The sequence below is a fragment of the Nuphar pumila genome, chromosome 4 (genome assembly GCF_984573655.1).
Source record: "Nuphar pumila chromosome 4, dmNupPumi1.hap1.1, whole genome shotgun sequence".
NCBI classification, from domain to species: domain Eukaryota; kingdom Viridiplantae; phylum Streptophyta; class Magnoliopsida; order Nymphaeales; family Nymphaeaceae; genus Nuphar; species Nuphar pumila.
The window spans coordinates 15,447,547-15,468,212 of NC_143252.1; the positions used below are offsets into that span (position 1 = coordinate 15,447,547).

Consider the following 20,666-nt stretch of genomic DNA (forward strand, 5'->3'; position numbering starts at 1 on the left):
GAAATGGTATGAAACAAACGCCCCTTAAGACATAAATTCTAGATATCTAACATATAGAATATAGTTTCGTCGACAATATCCAGAGTTATTGGGTCGGGCGAGGCAACTGGGCGGGTGGGGTCACATTGTGTGAGCTCTTGGAGGGCCCCTGGGTCGAACTCCCCGGGCCTTATCCGCAATCTACGAAAGAGAGAGAGAGAGAGAGAGAGAGAGAGAGAGAGAGAGAGAATTCACCGGTTCTCAAGAGGAACGTGGTGTACACTTCTACTGATGATGTAGAAAGGGACGCTTCCATGTAACAAGCTTGTCATATCCTTCTACTGAAGTCAAATGAGTGCTACATATCCTTTGAAAATTGCTGCTGGTTCGAATGGGAGCAGATTGATGGTGCTTGCAAAGTTATAAAGTGTGGTGTGATTCGTATCCTGTCTGTGGTGTGAAGGAGGTTACGGTGAGAAATGGCATATCACGTCATAAGTTGCTTGCTTGTTGGTGCTCCTCTTTCTCCTGTTGATAGAAGAAACATGGTGCTTCAGGTAACGGAGAAGCAAACCAATTCCAGAAAACTCCACTTCCTTTACTTCCTCTTTTGCTTATTTTTTGCTGAATTCATTGATGGGTGTGGTTCTTTTCCTTGATTTTATCTGTATGGTCCAGGCAAAAAGTTCTGCTATGTCGAGCAAAACGCCGGTATGCATTCCTTCTGTTTTGGCTCCCTTTGAAGTTTTGTGACATGGGTTGCTTCCTTTGGGAGTGTTTGGATGCACCTTCTTTTCCAGAACATGGGGATATGCTCAGAAAATGGCACTGCATTGTGAAACAAAGTGCAATTTCCCAGCTTAACCCCTTTCTATGGATAAATTTGTGTCCTCACACGCCATTAATGGTAACAGTACCTAGTGAACATCTTGTGGTTAAGTTAAAATTTAACAAAATGCCCATAATCTAGCAGGTGTGTGCTTGCATTTATTTCCATTTGTGCTTAAATCTTCTTCTTCTTATTATTATTATTATGAGTATTTTGGATTGTATCTAAAGATTCTAAACTGTTGGTATCCCCTTTGCCATTGGGTTGTAAGATTATGCTTCCATAGATACGTGTTCCAGGTTTTGATATATTCAATAGTGGCACATCTTGCTTCGGACTTGTGTTTTGTCAAGTTTAAACATTGAAGGTTCCTTAACCATCTATCATCCCAAAGAACTACCGATTTGTTTGCATCATATCTACTGTTTATTTCTGTCTCTTGGGACTGTTTATTCAAAAGTTTCATGTCCTCCGTCACTGTATTTGTTTGGCATTTGCCTTTCTTTTCTCTAAGATTTTTTCATTAAAAATATATTTCTATAAATAAACCACATGCTTTCCGCGCTTAGTCTCTTGCACCTGAAATAGGAAAACAAAATAAACATGGATATATTTAGAAGCCGCCCTTGTAGGTTCTGCCATAAGTCACATTGTTTTTTTTTATTCATGGGGATTAAGGCGCCCCTCCTTAGTCGTACAGTTAGGGAGTATCCAATTGTACATCCCAATTTGAGGGTTTCTCTTTCCACAAGATGCATTCCTCATCCTGACCTATACAGAAAAGAAGGTTTGCAACCATTCTATCTGGTTGTCTTTCTTACAAAAAATTCACATCTGTACAGCACAAGCGGGAACATCCTAGGCACAACTTGTTTTCCTTCCACCATCGCTTTCATTTTGTTTATCCACCATCTGTTAGGTGTAGATACAGTCATATTATCACCCATTCCTTCAAGGTCGGACAAAACAAATTAAAAAATGGAACACTCAGGGAGAATTTCATCCAACATTTTCTGCAGAACTCCCACGACACAGATGTGTCCTGTCGAATGTCTTACAGCAAAAGCAACTCTGGTACTCCCTTTTACAGTCGCTGTAAGAATATGAACATCAATCCTGTCTTGAGTGCATGCCCTCCATTGTCCAGGATCACCCCAAATCTAGTCCATGACCGCAAACAACTTCTGTCTTCAGCTTTCCGCTTCAATTTATGATAGTTCTCATGGCAGAAGAACCAAATGATGTGATTTATGCTTGTGAAGTTTTCATGCCTTCCTCCATGAGTGATCCTGTTTCTGAGCTACCAAAATTTACATACCACTAGGTGAAAAGTTAGGAGCCAGCAAGTCCGAATCCATTGTTGCTGATATCTAACCCACTTCCACCATTGAAGGAGGTTAATAATATTACCAGGGGGAAGGTGCCTCCTTCCAAATTTACGGAGTACCAGATTTCACATGATACTGGCACTCCAAGAGTAAGTGTTAATTAGATTCTAGTGCTTGACAGCATAGCAGGTATCTGTTAACAACAGATATTCTAAACCTTTGGACTCTGTCTAAGGTGAGAAGTCTTTGTTTGCAGGCCAAGTACTGCATCCAACATGCTCTTGGGAGTTGGTGCTTAGACCAAACAAGCTTACACAAGGCTTCTCCATTGACTTTATGCCTTACCTCCTCCTGTAATGATTTCCTTCTCACTGTGGCAGCCTCCTTGTCTTTCCACATTAGCATATCTGGTCCTTCATGCAGAGAGGATATTCTCGTTGGGACCCATTGGGGCACCAGGCCTCTAACGTCATGTTGATGCTGGTACAGGGAAGTGGCCTCATGGATAGTAAGTTGAGTGTCAAAAGCTATCCTACCATATTGATCTGAAGGAATATGATCAATGATCCTCTCATCCAACCACACATCTGTTCAGAACCACACAGGAAACCCATTTCTCACCTTCCACCGAACCGTGTTGGCTATACTTTGCCATCCCCAAATAATGTTTTCCAAGCATGAAACCCTCGGGCTGATGTCTTGATATTCCACATACTCTTGGAGTGCCAAGTATTTTCTCCTCGTAAAAGAAGCCCAAGGAGATTTAGACGAAAGCACTTTAAGCACCAGATAGGCCATATTGGCTTTATTAGAGTCCCCCAGTCTCTTAAGACCAACCCCCCTTCCAATTTAAGTTGGCAAATATGACTAAATAAAAGGAATATAGATGCAAGATTTGTTTGTTATTTTTTACCCTATGGTGTTCTACAGATAGCATGTCTTGCTTTATCATTTTGCCTCATAACTTTATAGCAAAATGATCCAAACTCAACCATTGAAAAAAGGAAGAGCAGAAAAGAGAAAAAGGTATCTCTTGAAATTTCTCAATTGCCATCCATGTAAAAAAATTCCAGTAAAATCTCAGTTAGCTTGTAGCCTTTTGGGATCATTGTACAAAATGGCATGACCAATTTTCTTGATCTTTTTGACTCAGTGTAAAACAATGACACAACCACTTTTCTTCTTAAAGTAAGTCAAGCATCACCCATCTTTACATGTGTATGATGTATTTACTTAGAATCTGGACTTTCTAGACCCTTTCATCACTAATTTCTAGAATTCTTTGTTGATTCTGAATTGTTGCTTGTTTTCTTTAGTCTTCCATTATTGTTTCCGGTGTTCCAGGTGCTCCTTTATCTCATTTCTAACCACAGTCTGCATGTTACATATCTTGGAAGCCTCATCAACATAGAGGTTTTTGAAAAATTTGACCTTCTGATTGATGAATTCCATGAATCTGGAGAAAAGAATAACAAATGAGCAAAATTCACCAAACTGATTTAAAGACCCTTGAATTTGAGAGGGTAACTAGAGAGAGATTGTCTGCAAGAGCTTAGGATAGCCAACTTATTTTGCCTTGCTACAAAATTCTTTCAGCAATATGATGAAAAATTATATGGAATGTTTCACAATAGCATCAAAACCTTGAGCCAGTAGTTTAGCATAAAAATTAGAATATGAAAGCATTTCTATGAATAAAGAGCAAATCACGTGTAACTCTGGTAGAAAGAAATGACCAGTATTTCTATTAGCTTCCTGCAACTTTGTGAATTCTCAAAAGAGATTTCCTATCTTCATTAGTCTTGGTGTCAAACATTTTCTGTTTTTTTTCTCAGCTTTTTCTTTCTCCAGTTCTTGACCTCTCTCACCTGGTTGCCATGTTCCCTGATTCCTTATGCAGAGTTCCTCCTGATTTTTTCACAGTAATCTTAACTGTATCTGTACAAAGATTCTTAAGAATCATTGTCTAAAATCTTTGCCTGTCATGCAGTGCAGCCATCCCCTTTCTCATATCAATCTTCATCTCAGTGATATTCTTGTTTTTCCCTTGTACTTTTCTTTCCTCTACAAGATCCTAATATCCATTGTTCAAAATCTTAGCCTGTCATGCGGTTGATCCCTCCGTTTTCTCTTATCATTCTTTCCATTCACTTATATTCTTCTTTCCTCTTTTACTTTTTCCAAAAGTGATGCATGTGACATAATTTCATATATCAACTACAGGAACATGTTCACTTCTTTGATGCATACCAACAAAAACTCGGTTGCTTTCAGACAAGATTATGCCAGCATCAAACGTGCATTATGTTTCTTTCCAGTTTCCTTTACCTTTTATGCTTGTGACTTATGGTACATGGACACTTCTAGGCACCCAAGGTGTCAGTATGGGACACGGCTGGACACAACTTTTTTTATGACACTTAAAGATGAACTGTTTATTTTATGACACGCAGTGTCCGACACTTGGACACAAAGTGATGCACCGTGCATAGCTAGAGTCAACATGTATATGAGTTCACAGTGTGGGAGTTTAGTCTTTGTGCATCAGAGCTTTGGATGTTGGGTCCAACTGGACCATAATTGAAGAAAAAGGATCCAAAGATCTAAATACCGATGTAAGCCTATAAAAGGCACCAAAAATGTAAATGGCACTATCATGAAATGAAAAGAATTTTTCCTCTCTATTTCATCTTTTCCTAGTCTTGTCTTCTTCCTCTATTCCCTCTTCTCACTATTCTTCTCCGAACACGACTGCTTCTCTTGCCCTTTACTACAGCAACGTGCCACTTGGCACCATTATTGCTGGAATTGTAGAACTAGCAACCAATCTCCCTCATCTGGGAAATTACCAACCGATCAGGTAATCCCTCCAGCAATCAGTTTCCCTGAGCTTCCTAGAGCTGCAGTACAACTGGTAGACCAATCTCTGTCGGAGAATTGGCCAGCGAGTCACATCTGGGAGCGATCTTTCAGCCAATCGCTTAATACCACTCACCAGTTCCTCTTTTTTGATAAGAAAAAAAAAACTGACCTAGCCAAGCTTTATTCCGGCCATCTGCCCATCCCTCACTGGTGATCTTTGTTAGAACATCCTAGCGGAGTCCCTGAGCATCAATCCATAGCAACTTCATCAGAGAAGGATCGATGATGCACAAGCATATGCCAAGTAGCATGTGCAGTGTGTCAAGTAAAGCCAACTGCCACTCTAGTTTGCCGAACTGGATACTGGCCTAGTTCTGGCGATCAAAGCACTTTCTTCTAGCAATCTTGAGTGTGTCGCTTCTAGTGTTATAAAAAATGCGCCTTGAGGCGCAAAAGGTGCGCCTCGCCTTGAGGCGCGGCCCTCTGTGCCTCAAGGCGCAAGCCTGAGGCGCAAAAATTTTTTATTTTTAGTTTTTACAACAAGACTTCTGAGACATAATCAAAAACATTTTTGTAGGCTAATCTCATATATTTTCCAGTTATTTCAGTTATGTAATAAGTTTCTTAGTATATTACTTTATTTTAACTTTTGTTGGTTAATCTCGTATATTTTTCAGTTATTTCAGTCATGTAATTAGTTTCTTAATATATTTTAACTTTTGTTGGCTATTCTCATATATTTTTCAGTTATGTAATCAATTTTTTAGTTACTTTTATATGTTAATCTCATATTTTTTAGAATAATCTCATATATTTTTACTTTTGTAGGTTAATCTCATATTTTTCAGTTATTTCAGTTATATATAACTTTTGTTGGTTAATCTCATATATTTTCTAGTTATGTAATCATTTTTGTCTTACTATTGTGGTATAAAACTCATGAGTCATACTATGAAACTTTGGGAGAGGGTGATTGAGTCTAGGTTGAGGAAGGTTGTCATGATATCGGAGAATCAATTTGGTTTTATGCCTGGAAGATCAACTATGGAAGCTATACATCTTCTTAGACAACTTATTGAGAGAAATAGAGAGAGGAACAAAGATTTGCATATGGTTTTTATTGATTTGGAGAAGGCATACGGTAGAGTACCTAGGGACGTTCTCTGGTGGACAATGATGAAGAAAGGTGTTTCTCTCAAGTACATTAGTATAATTAAAGATATGTATGAAGGAGTAGTAACCAATGTCTGCACTTGTGGAGAGGTGACAACCAATTTTCCTATAACGGTTGGGTTACATCAAGGATCTGCTTTAAGCCCATTCCTATTTGCTATAGTGATGGATGAGCTTATGAGATCAATTCAAGAAAATGTGCCATGGTGTATGTTGTTTGCTGATGATATTGTTTTGATTGATGAGTCTAGAGCTGGGGTTAATGCTAAGTTAGAATTATGGAGACAGACATTGAAAGCAAGAGGTTTTAAGTTGAGTAAGAGTAAGACAGAATATATGGAATGTCGGTTTAGTAAGCAACGAAGTAGTGATGGGAGTGTAGTGAATCTTGGTGAGCAAGAAATACCGGTGCATGATTGTTTCAAATATTTGGGATCTATCATTCAAAAGTATGGAGAAATTGATGGAGATGTAAATCATAGGATAAAGGTTGGGTGGATGAAATGGAAAAGTGCAACTGGAGTGTTGTGCGATCGTAGAATGCCATTGCAGTTGAAGGGAAAGTTTTATAGGATGACTATTAGGCCCGCTTTACTATATGATACAGAATGTTGGGCTGCCAAGAGACATCATATTCAAAAAATGAGTGTAGCTGAGATGCGTATGCTGAGATGGATGTGTGGAAATACAATAAAAGATAAGATTCAGAACGAGATACGAAAGAAGGTAGGCGTTGCACCCATTAAAAATAAGATGAGAGAGAATCGTTTACAGTGGTTTGAACATATTTGGCGAAGGCCTAATGATGCTCCAGTTAGTAGGATGGAGAAATGGGAAAATATATTAGTTAAAAGAGATCGGGGTAGGCCTAGGAAGACATGGATGGAGGTGATAGGAAAGGATATGAATGCTTTGAACCTCACTGAAGACATGGCATTGGATAAAAATGATTGGAGGAGAAGGATTCATGTGGAAGACCCAGAATGATTTTCTTTTTTGGTTCATATCGCCGACCCCAATTGTTTTGGGACGAAGGCGTAGTTGTTGTTGTTGTTTGTAATCAGTTTTTAGTTACTTTTATATGTTAATCTCATATTTTTTAGAATAATCTCATATATTTTAACTTTTGTAGGTTAATCTCATATATTTTCCAGTTATTTCAGTTATGTAATCAGTTTCTTAGTATATTTTAACTTTTGTTGGTTAATCTCATATATTTTCCAGTGATGTAATCAGTTTTTTAGTTACTTTTATATGCTAATCTCATATTTTTTAGAATAATCTCATATATTTTAACTTTTGTTGGTTAATTTCGTATATTTTCCAGTTATGTAAACGGTTTCTTAGTATATTTTTTCTTTTATTGGTTAATCTCATATATTTTCCAGTTATGTAGTCATTTTTTTAGTTACTTTTATATGTTTATCTCATATTTTTTTGAATAATCTCGTATAGTTTAACTTTTGTAGGTTAATCTCATATATTTTCCAGTTATTTTAGTTATGTAATAAGTTTCTTAGTATATTTTAACGTTTTTTGGTTAATCTCATATATTTTCCAATTATATAATCAGTTTTTAGTTACTTTTATATGTTAATCTCATATTTTTTAGTACTTATTTGAGATTTTCTATTTCTTATTGGTTGTTATTTCATCAATAAAGCATTTCTTTATTTATTTGTATTTTTAGATATTTTTTATAATTTTTTTTAAAGTTTTCAAAAAAAAAATTGAGGCTTACACTTTACGCCTCGAGGCTTATGCCTCGCCTCGGTTTTTGGTGGAGCGCCTCGCTACGCCTCAACACTTTTCACAACACTGGTCGCATCCTTGAGAATTCCAGCTCAGTTCTGAAGTCAACTCCGCTGAGGGAATTCTCCTCTTTCGATAAATCTTGGCACCAAATTGAATGAATCCCTCACTAGTGTTAAATGTAAACATATATATATATATATATATATATATATATATATATATATATATATATATATATATATATATATATGTTTACATATGCATTTCTGTACATTTGGAGTTCAGGGGTATTTTGATCTTTTCTCATGCACAACAGAAATAAGTATTTTATATTTATATTTTGTTGTTTTTTAGTTTATTCTTTTTTATGTAATAATTCCCAACCTTCATGGGCTTTTTTGGGAATTAACAGAGTCATTGGACCCTAACCAATGGCTAGATTTCTAGCCGTTGGGTAGGTCCCAACGGCTCTCTAGGAGCTCACTCTTGTATATAATGGGGTCAGCCCCCTCTCATTTGTAATGCTTCTTCAAGGGATTATTCCCCAATAATATTTATTATTTTTATGTGTAATTCTCAACCCTTAGTGACTTATTCTTATGTTTTCTTGTGTTGACCCATTAGTGGTCATATTCTCTAAGTGTTCTCTTGCCCCATAAGTGGCACACCAAAGCATATATTGCAGTTTGTGACATGGTATCAGAGCATATCGACTCTTTTGTGTTATTCAACTCTTTCTCAAGCGTATTTTGAGGCCTCGTGAAGATCGAGCCTTGCTTTGGGAAGTGTGCCGACCGACCTTCTTGAAGATGGTCTTCCTATGAATGAATAGAGATATTGGTGCTTCAAAAAGAGTTGAAAATCTGTTCAAGTATTTTTTTCTTTCTTTCTCTTCTCTCTTGCTTTATGTTATTTGGCTCTATGATCGAAAAAGAAGTGGTGACCGTAGTTTCTATAAAATTTGATGGAAAGAACTACAATTCATGGGCTACTGCCATCAAAAGAATCCTTATTGATAAAGGATTGTGGGAGTATGTTGATGGTTCTACAATAGAACTACAACTCGCCCTCACAAAATCTATTAAAGAAAATGATGAAACCATTAGAGAGGAGGTTCTTAAAGGAGAAGAAAAAAAAGCTCTTATAGGTTATAAGAAGGCTTTGAAGAAATGAAAAATTGCTCGTGCCAAGGTACTTTCATTATTTATGAGAAGTATGAATGAAGATACATGTGATCAATTTTAGAGTTTGAAAGAGCCAATGAAGCATGACTCTTTAGTAAACAAAATTATACTCAATGCGATATTGCATTTCGATGAGAGCTTCAAGACAAGATTCACAATTATAGACTAGGAGACTTGAGTATTAGAGAGTACTTTGGCTCTCTAAAGAAGTTATGAGATCAAATGGCTAAGTTAGAGCCCGTTTGGAAACTCCCAAATGATGCTCAAACTAGAAAGAAGCAAATAAACAATGAGCAATTCTTTTAATTTATGCGAGGGTTGCGACCCGAGTTTGAGCAAATGAGAAGCGACATCATACATAGAAGACAAGATGAGTTTCTTCTTATTCAAGATGTTTTAACTCAAATATGCATGGAAGAGACTAGATTAAGGTCTCAAGATGAAGCAAAATAAGCCAAGGATAATGTGTTGGCCATTTCAAAACCCGGTGTCAACACTCATACATACAAACCCTCACACTTCTATAAGAACAATAACTATGGGAAGAATCGTGTGTATGAAGAAAAAGGTGATGAAAGAAAAAAAAACGGTATTTTTTGTCATAACTATGGGGAACCGGGACATATTAAACCATTTTATTCGGAATTCAAGAACAAAGATAAAAATAATGTTGCTTTAGTTGGTACTTCACAAGTTGACCAAGATTCTTCAAATAAATCAATTTCGAACCTATCTCTTTCTCAACTCGTGAAGGCTTTTTAACCTCTAATCAAAGGAAAATTTGTGACCGGTGCCACCGTCTCCTCCTCTTCTCTTCCAGGTATGACTTCCTTGGCTTTTAGACTCGGGTGCATCATTTTATATGACATATGATAAATCTATACTTTCAAATTGTAGAAGTTCTACTAGTAAAAGAAATGTTTACACTACTGATGGAACCTCTCTTGATATTAATGAAATTGAAAATTTTGAAAAATGTCCTAGTTTTAGTACTCTTTAAATAAGATTTATTCCCAAACTAAATTTAAATTTACTTTCTGTTTCTCAAATCACTGATCATGGATGTAGTCTCCTTCACTTCTAACCAATGCTTAATATAGGATCTCCAGTTCGGGAGGCAGATTGGGGAAGGGCATAGAGAAGAAAACTTATACTATATGGATCAATTGAAAATTCCTATTAAGCCTTTTTGCCTTAATGTTCAAAAATTGGATAAAATTTTGTGGCATCAAAGACTAGGACATCCTAGTATGTATAAATTATCCAATATTCCTCGTCTGAGAATCTTTTGTAATGAACAAATCTCTTGTACCAATTGTATTCTTGCAAAAATGAAATCAATTACATATCAAGAGAGGTCTTTTTCTACTACTAAACCACTTGAATTAATTCATTATGATGTATAGAGTTCTGTCCCTCTTGTTTCTAAAGGAAGATACACTTATGTTATTTTTGTGGATGATTACTCCTGCTATACTTGGATATATTTTCTCAAACATAAACATAAAGTATTTGAGAATTTTAAAAAACTTTATAGGTTAGTGACACATCTTTTAAAGTCTAATATATCTATTTTTCGTTCTGACTCAGGCGGTGAATACATGTCTAATGACTTTCAACAATATCTAAAAGAAAATGGAATGCTTTATCAAAGGTCATGTACTAAAACACCATAACAAAATGGTTTGGCCAAAAGAAAGCATCGACACATAATAGAAACCAGTAGAACTCTTCTCATATCTAAAAGTGTTTGTAAATATTTTTGGGCTGAAGCAGCTCTCATGTAAAACTCATGTTTTTGAAAAAAAAAAGTTTGGATCTAGATTGGATCCGATCGGATCCAACCCGGATTCGGGTTGGATGTCGACCCACTAGCCCCCCCCCCCCCCCGTGGTCTATTTAAGAGGGGGGGGGGTGAAAATTCGTGAGGAATCTGTTCAGCCTGCACAGGAAACAGAAAGCAGAGAAAAGGGAGAGAGGGAGATACACAATGGCTGGGGCAGCTAATCTGTTTCACACCATCGAGCTCTAATCTCTTATCATTAAAAGGCTTTTACAAATGGAGACTAAAATATTACACCATAACACTTATATTACATAAGTGCCATTAATGAGAAAAACGTTTGTTGCATAATTAAAAGAATAAACATACGTATGGATCTGGACCAGATCCATGTGCATGTTCTATTTTAACACCCTCCCTCAACTTGTACATGATTTTGGAGCATGTACAACTTGCCCTTCAATAGCCAAAATTGATGTGCTGTTAACCCTTTGGTGAACAAGTCCGCCACTTGATCTTCTGTTGAACATGACGTAATTTTATCTCTTTCATCTCGACTTTCTGTCGTATAAAATGTTGATCAATCTCAATGTGCTTCATTCTGCTATGTTGAATAGGATTACACGTAATGTTTATTGCACTTTGATTGTCGCATAGAAGAGATGACCGAATAATTGTCTCCCCAAGATCACTCAATAAATGTCTAATCCATGTAACTTCTGCCGTGCCTGCAGCCATCAACCTGTATTCAACCTCTGTACTTGATCGTGCCGCTGCCTTTTGTTTTCTACTGCTCCAAGACACTAAATTGTGTCCAATATATACACAATATCCAGAGACAGATCGTCTCTCATCTGGATCCCCTACCAATCTGCGTCTATACAAGTGATGAGTTCATGTCCTTTATGTAGGTTATCGTTCTTGCGCTAAACAAGTCTGTCTCCTATAGTTCCTTTTAAATAGCGTAGAATGCGCTTCATAGCTTCTGTAAAACCCACGTCAAAAAAAAAAATATTTATATATATATATATATATATATATATATATATATATATATATATATATATATATATATTGGACCCGAGCCGGGTCGGGTCAGGATCCGACCCGGGCCCGTTTTCGCCAGGGTTTTAAAAACCCGACACAGAGGGAGGATTTGTTTAAAAACAAATCCTCTCCCCTGTGCGCCGCGCCCTGCCCTGCCCACGCCGCTCCACCCTCCTCGACAAAATAAGGAAACCCCTTGAGGGTTTCCCCGATTGTCGCCTCCCCCGAGTCTTTAAGAGAAGGGCAAGAGGGGAGGGGAGGCACACCTCCCTTCTCTCTTCCTCCTCCTCTCCTCCCGACGCTGCTGCCTCCTTCCCTGTGCACGCCGCCGACCGCCAACCACCTCGCCTCCTCTCCTTCCAGGTACGCCACTCCACCTTCTCCTTCTCCCCCTCCCATCTCCCTCTCTGTCACCTCGCCAGGATGGCGGCAGGCGGCGCACGACCCCTGCCGCACCCTCCCACCTCCCTCCTTGCCCATTGGAGACCCGACAGGGGGCCTACAGGTGGGGCCCCATCGACTACATGGTGGGGCCCCTTTTATGTGAGCAAAAAACATAAAAATAAAAAATATGTTTTACAAAAAATAAAAGGGAAAATAAAAGAGGAAAAACAAGTACCCCTATCAGGTACTTGTGAAATGACTAAAATACCCCTATCGGGTATTATATATATATATAAATATATATATATATATATATATATATATATATATATATATATATATATATATATATATATATATATATATATATATATATATGAATTACATGTATTTTAACACTCGCACCCAAGTTTTTTTAAAGTGCCGCTTCGTCGCATCCGCACCCGCATCCGCACCTATGTGACAGTCCTAAACATATGCCACAAAAATAAGAGGATATCAAATTTCAGTTGAGTCCCAACCCGCATTAAATGAATTCCAACTTTAACAAGATGTAAAAATGTCTTGACTCCAAGCTTTGTGATCATGCCCAACTCTTTGATACATAATACACCACAGAAGAATCTTTTTGTGAGTTCATTTAGATCATGGGTGTAGAAGTTGTTAAAATGCCATAATTTGCCACTTTAGGATGGACATGGTCATGGATTTAATAGTTTTATACTAGTTAAGGGTATTAGCATCATCCTTATCAGAAAATTGGGTGCTAGCGTCATACCTTGACCTGGAGCACATGCATCCAGCCAGATCATTGTCCCCCCTTGTGAAATCTTTTGGGGCTAAACTCGTAAGACAGGTGTATCTGACTCATAGTCATAAGTATTGGTATCGGCTATATCTCAGAGAGGTATAATATCGGGATATTATAGGTTTTCTAATAAATCTTGGGAAAATCTTGAGATTTCAAAAATAGGTTTTCTTCCTTCCCTTCCCTTCTCTTCCTTCCTTCCCTCTTTCTTCCCCTGTTACGAGGCAACCAACGATGGCCCCTTGTTGCAGGGCAGCTCCCTTGCACGACAGCCCCTTCCTTCCTCTTTTCTTTTTTCTCCTTTTCTTTCTTTCTTTTTTTCTTCCTTCCCTTCTTCTTCCTGTAATGAAATACGTGGAAATAAACACAATGTCGTATAATGGACATTCACACATAGAATGAAAAGATCAAGTCCACAATGGACATACACAAAAGCCGAAAATGGCTTGCAAACATAAAAATGTTATAAAAGCAAGAAATGGGCTTCAAGAAGCCTTACAATGCAAAGGAGTCTACCCCTTTATTTATAGACAAGAGAGTGAGAGAGGAAGTGGGGGAAAATGAGAGAAGAAGTGGGCATTGGGGGGCCCAACAAGGAGTCGTTGGGCCCCCAACGGTCACATTTGTGATCGTTGGGGGTCCAACGACTCTTGGTTGGGACCCCCAATGCAACATGCATTTAATGCATGTTTAATAAAAAAAAGGAAAAATACAAATAATAAAGAAAAAAGAAAAAGAAGAAAAACATAAAAAAAACTAAAATGCTCTTATTGGGCAGAATTATAGAAATACCCTTAGTCGGGTATGATGGTATATATATATATATATATATATATATATATATATATATAGTACATATATTTTAACACCCTCCCTCAAGCTTTACAGGGACATGACTGAAAGTTTGTTGAGAAGGAACATAAAGCGAGGAGCAGCAAGAGCCTTGGTGAAGAAGTCCGTCAACTGGTACTCAGATGTAACATACGACAAATCTATAGTCCCTCTTAGATATTCATCACGAACATAGTGGCAGTCCATCTCAATATGTTTAGTACGCTCATGAAAGGTGTGGTTGCTTGCGATGTAAATGACACTTTTATTGTCACAACACATCTTCGAAGGTGTAGAGATGATTATGCCCATATCACCGATGAGACTTCTAAGCCACATAAGCTCCATGGTTGTAGTAGCCATTGCACGATATTCCGCTTCTGTTGAGGACAACGATACTTTGTGCTGCTTTTTGCATTTCCAGGAAATCATAGAGTCACCTAAGAATACACAAAAACCAGTAGTTGAGACTCTATAATTGGGATTTTCTTCCCAATCAGCATCAATATAAGCAATTAAATCAAGTGATGAAGAAGAGGAAAGAAAAACTCCCTTAGTTATAGTATTTTTAATGTATCTGATGATTCTTAAGACTGCACTCATGTGCACGGTTGTAGGTTCATGTTGAAACTGACTGACTGAGTGAACTGCATGAGCTATGTCTGGCCGAGTGATGGATAAGTATGTTAGAGACCCAACTAGTTGTTAAAATGTAAAACTGTACATATATATAATAATTTTATATATATATAAATACAATTTTCATTTCTTTCTTTTTTGTAATTTTTCCTTTATTTTTATTTTTTGTCTTTATGTCATCTAGTTTAGTTTGAACTAGAATGACGGTTGCTAGTCAAGTCCTGTCCAGACTTGACTAGCAATAGAGCTGTTGGACTAACACATTCCAACAACTCTAAATAGAGCTGTTGGACTGGAAGTGTCCAACAGTTCTATTGAGTCCTCTTTCAGCTGTGTATATAAAGGGGTGCAGCCCCTCTTGTATTTCATTCCAATGCTTCTTAATCCATTGGTTTTTCATATCAATAAAGAATACATTTTTATTTTTATTTTGTTTCCAGTTATACCCTTTTTAAGGGTTACGCTTTAGTGTCATTCTTGACACTTGCCCTTGTGAATCTAAGCTCGTGTTTCGAAGATCCCCATTTCATTTCATGGTATCAGAGCCGCGAAAGTACTAAATCTTGAGGAAATCTGCCTCGGTTTCCGTGCCCATTTGCAAAAGTGTTCGCCACTTGAAGAAAAGTGTTTTATCACTTTATTGGGGAAGATTTCACATCTTGTTGTATTGTTTTTTTTCTTCTTTCTTTTTAAATTTCCTTCTTGTTTCTCTTCTATCCCTATTCTTTATCTCCTTGTAATCGATGGATGACAATGATAAAGTCACCATCATGCCTATGAAACTAAGTGATACGAACTATGTAACATGGGCTTCAATCATGAAGCACCATATATGGGGAAAAGGCCTACGGGGGATTGTGGATGGTTCTGATTCGGAACCTAAGCTATCTCTTACTAAAAAGGAGAGAGATAAAGAGGTCCCTCTATCGGAAGAAGAGAAAATCAAGGCTATTGCCTCATACGAGAAGAAATGGAAAGAATGAAGAATATCTCATGCGAAGATAATGTCATGGCTTATCAATAGCGTTGACATTAAAAAATGCTCAAGTCTTGCCAAATTTGATCATGCTGATAAGACATGGGAATACCTTAAGAATATGTATTCCCTTAAAGATATTGCATACGTGTGCAACCTGCAAGAAAAAGTTCGAATGATGACACAAGGAAACAAAACTATTCGTGAATATTACAATGGGTTGTCCAAACTTTGGGAAGAACTTTCCCTTTTAGAACCAAAGTGGCATTGTGCCGAAGACATCGAGCTTTGTCAGTAACAACTTGATGCTGAACATTTTTACCAGTTTATCACTGGATTAAGGACGGAATTTGATACCACTAAATCGGCCCTACTTCACCGCGGAAAAATTCCTTCTATTGTTGAAACTATTGAAGAGTTAACAATGGAAGAAAATAGTCTCCGGAAAGGTTCTTTAAAAATTGAAGATGATTCCGTTTTAGCCGTGTCTAGACCAGAGAATCATGTTCGATCATATAGGCCTCCTCACTTTAACCGACAAAATGGTGACTATGATAAGAAGAAAGTTATTTGTCATCATTGTCATGAACCGGGACACTACATGCCACAATGTCCCAAACTTAAGGAGCTGAGAGAAAAAAAAGCTGCAATTGCTGGATCGGAGCCTAAAGATCAGGATGCACCAGTTTCCCTGGCCCAACTAATGGAGATTCTTTAGCCTCTCATCAAAGGTGCCTCTTCCTCATCTGAAGCTTCAACCGGCGCAACAACCTCATCTTTTTCTGATCTAGGTAAAATTTCTTGGTTCCTTGACTCTGGTGCATCTTTTTATATGACCCCAAATAATCAAAGTCTATCCAAATGTGTTAAAAATAAAACAAGTGTGTCAAAGGTCTTTACTGCTGATGGGACTTCTCTTGAAATAGAAAGAATATGAAATTTTGAAAAATTTTATAAAACAAAGAAATTTTCTATTCCAGAAATTAGACATGTTCCCAAATTAAATTTAAATCTTTTATCTGTATCTCAAATTTCTAATTATGGGTGTAATATTTCTTTTTTTTCTCATGGTTGTTGGGTACAGGATCGCTAGTCAGACAAGCTGATTGGGGAAGGTCATAGAGAAGGATGACTCTATTACATGGATTTTTTAGAAATGTCGAAGAAAGCTTTTTGTTATAATATTCAAAAAATAGAGTTGGAACTGTGGCATAAGAGACTTGGTCACCCACATATAGCCAAAATCCAACATTTTCCAAATCTAGGAAAATTTTGTAACTCTGAATCATTTGATTGTAAAGATTGTATTCTCGGCAAAATGAAAAGATTACCATTTCAGAACAAAACCTTTTTCTCTTCAAGACCACTTGAATTAATACACTCGGATGTTTGGGGTCCTGCACCAGTAATTTCTAAAGGAGGATTTGTTTACTATGTTATTTTTGTCGATGATATTTCCCGACATACGTGGATGTACTTTCTCAAACATAAGTCTGAAGTATTTTCATACTTTCAAAACTTTTCATAATATGGTTAAAAACAAGTTTCAAAATGATATTACTATTTTTCGCACAGATTCAGGGAGAGAGTTTTTATCCACAAATTTTCAAAATTATCTTAAATTGCATGGCATCACACATCAAAGATCTTGTCTTTATACACCTCAACAAAATGGACTGGCAGAACGAAAACATCGTCATATTATAGAAACCACTAGGACTTTATTAATAGCAAATCAAGTCCCGAAAGACTTTTGGGCAAAAGCTGCCTTAACTGCCACCTATCTCATTAATAGGATGCCATCTTCTTCGTTACAAAATATCACTCTCATTGAAAAACTTATGAACATTTCTCCAGACTACTCTAGACTAAGAATATTTGGGTGTAAATGTTTCATATTTACTGACAAAAATGATAAACTTTCCCCCCGTGTGATTTCCTGTGCCTTTTTAGGATATGCTGAAAACCAGAAAGGTTATAGATGTTTTGACTTCAAAAATAATAAACTATATGTGTCTAGAAATGTTTTCTTTCTTGAAAAGGAGAGCTTCTTTGATTTTAGAAAATTAAAAGACATCACTGAGTACTCCTTTTTGCTAGATCTAACATCAACATTTGATGAATATGACCTTGAGTATAACTTTGATGATGATCAAAGAATTATTGATCTTAATGTTGAAAATGAAGTTCATAGAGATACTAGTATTCAATATTCCAGGCGACAAGAGTCTAATCCTCCATGTGCACTTGAAAAATATTCTAACATTCCAACTAGACAATCATCCCGAGTCTCGAGGCCTCCAGGAAAGTTTGTATCATATTTGTCTTTCTCACCCATATATAGGGCAATTATTGCACTAATTCACTCATATGAAGAACCATCCACATATTTTCAAGCAAAAAATGATATCAAATGGATAGAAGCCATGAAAGCTTAATTAGATGCACTTGAAAAGGCTTTTACATAGAATATTCAAGATCTTCCTCCAGGGAAGAAAACTATAGGATGTCGATGGGTTTATAAAATTAAAACCAAGAGTGATGGTACTCTTGAAAGATATAAAGCCCATTTAGTAGCCAAAGGTTATGCCCAAGAATATGGGATTGATTATGAAGAAACCTTTGCTCCGGTGGCTCGTATGACAACTGTTCGAATCTTAATTGCCTTAACTTCTATCAAAAAATGGTCTATTTTTCAAATGGATGTCAAAAATATTTTTTTAAATGGAAAGCTAGTTGAAGAAGTATACATGGAACCCCCTCCTGGTCTAAGTATTCCTAAGGGTAAAGTCCTTCACTTAGAAAAAACTCTTTATGGACTTAAACAAGCACCAAAAGTTTGGTATGATAGGTTTAGTCGTGTTATGATTAATATTGGTTTTCAATTTTGTTTAACTGACACTGCTTTGTTTATTAAGAATTCTGATACAGGGATCATTGTGCTTCTTCTCTATGTGGATGATATGATCATCACCAGAAGCGATAAACAGGGAGTTGAAACAATCAAAACACTTCTTAAATATCATTTTGAAATGACTGATTTGGGCTTGTTGAGATATTTTTTAGGCATTGAAGTTGCTTATTCTCCTAGAGGATATTTATTATCTCAGACTAAATTTGCTTTTGATATTGTTTTCAGGTCTGGTATTACTGATGATAAGAAAGTTGACACTCCAGAAGTTGTTAATGTTAAAATGAAGATTGATGATGGAGAACTTCTTGCAGACCCTACTCCTTACAGACAGCTTATCGGGGAACTTTCCTATCTATCCATTACCAGACCAGATATAACACATGTTGTTCACACAACAAGTCAATTTCAACATGCTCCTACTTCTGTTCATATGGGAGCAGTCATGCGTATTATCAGATACATCAAGTCCTCTCTTTCACGAGGACTTTTCTTATCTTCCTTATCTTCTCTTGATTTAATTGTATATACTGATGCTGATTGGGGAGGTGATCCCAATAACAGACACTCAACCATTGACTTTTGTGTCTTTTTAGGGTAATCATTGATCTCGTGGAGGTGTAAAAAGCAGCAGAAGGTATCTCTCTCATCCACCGAAGTTGAATACAGAGCCATGACAACCACGACCATGGAAGTAGTTTGGCTCCGACGACTGCTTGTTGAAGCAACAAAGGCTTCACAAATGTGTTGTGACAACAAAAATGCAATCTACATTGCCAGTAACAGAATATTCCACGAACGCACCAAACACATCGAAATGGATTGTCACTACGTCAGAGAGGAATATCTACATGGGATAATTGATCTGCCATATGTCACTTTAGAATATCAGTTAGCAGACTTCTTTATAAAGCCTCTCGCTGCTCCCCGATTTCACTTTCTCTTAGACAAACTTTCGCTCATTGTACCGTAAGTTTGAGGATGAGTGTTAAAATATAAATCTGTATATATATATAATAATAATATTATATTATATATATATACAACAACAACAACAACAACAACTACGCCTTCATCCCAAAACAATTGGGGTCAGCGATATGAACCAAAAAGAAATTCATTTTGGGTCTTCCACATGAATCCTTTTCCTCCAATCATTTCTATCCAACGCCATGTCCTCGGTGAGGTTCAAAGCATTCATATCCTTTCCTATCATCTCCATCCAAGTCTTCCTAGGCCTACCCCGACCTCTTTTAACTAATATATTTTCCCATTTCTCCAACCTTCTAACTGGAGCATCATTAGGCCTTCGCCGAATATGTCCAAACCACCGTAAACGATTCTCTCGCATCTTATTTTCAATGGGTGCAACACCTACCTTCTTACGTATCTCTTCGTTCCGAATCTTATCTTTTATTGTATTTCCACACATCCATCTAAGCATCCGCATCTCAGCTACACTCATTTTTTGAATATGATGTCTCTTGGCAGCCCAACATTCCGTACCATATAGTAAAGCGGGTCTAATAGTCGTCCTATAAAACTTTCCCTTCAACCGCAATGGCATTCTACGATCGCACAGCACTCCAGTAGCACTTTTCCATTTCATCCACCCAACCTTTATCCTATGATTTACATCTCCATCAATTTCTCCATACTTTTGAATGATGGATCCCAAATATTTGAAATAATCATTCACCGGTATATCTTGCTCACCAAGCTTCACTACACTCCCATCACTACTTCGTTGCTTACTAAACCGACATTCCATATATTCAGTCTTACTCTTACTCAACTTAAAACCTCTAGCTTCCAATGTCTGTCTCCATAATTCTAACTTAGCATTAACCCCAGCTCTAGACTCATCAATCAAAACAATATCATCAGCAAACAACATACACCACGGTACATTTTCTTGAATTGATCTCGTAAGTTCATCCATCACTATCGCAAATAGGAAAGGGCTTAAAGCAGATCCTTGATGTAACCCAACCGTTATCGGAAAATTGGTTGTCACCCCTCCACAAGTACGGACATTGGTTACTACTCCTTCATACATATCTTTAATTATACTAATGTACTTGAGAGAAACACCTTTCTTCATCATTGTCCACCAGAGAACGTCCCTAGGTACTCTATCGTATGCCTTCTCTAAATCAATAAAAACCATATGCAAA

At 37.1% G+C, this 20,666-nt stretch overlaps 1 protein-coding gene across 1 annotated transcript in view; it reads left to right on the forward strand.

The window, feature by feature from the left end:
• Nucleotides 1-311: 311 nt before the first annotated feature.
• PPD1 (Photosystem II reaction center PsbP family protein) overlaps nt 312-20,666 on the forward strand; it is a 30,075-nt gene continuing 9,720 nt past the window's right edge. Inside the window, exons 1-2 of the mRNA XM_090002571.1 lie at nt 312-536; nt 658-690. Coding sequence (XP_089858697.1) covers nt 459-536; nt 658-690 — 111 coding nt within the window. The 5' untranslated portion in view covers nt 312-458. The remainder of the gene's footprint in view (nt 537-657; nt 691-20,666) is intronic.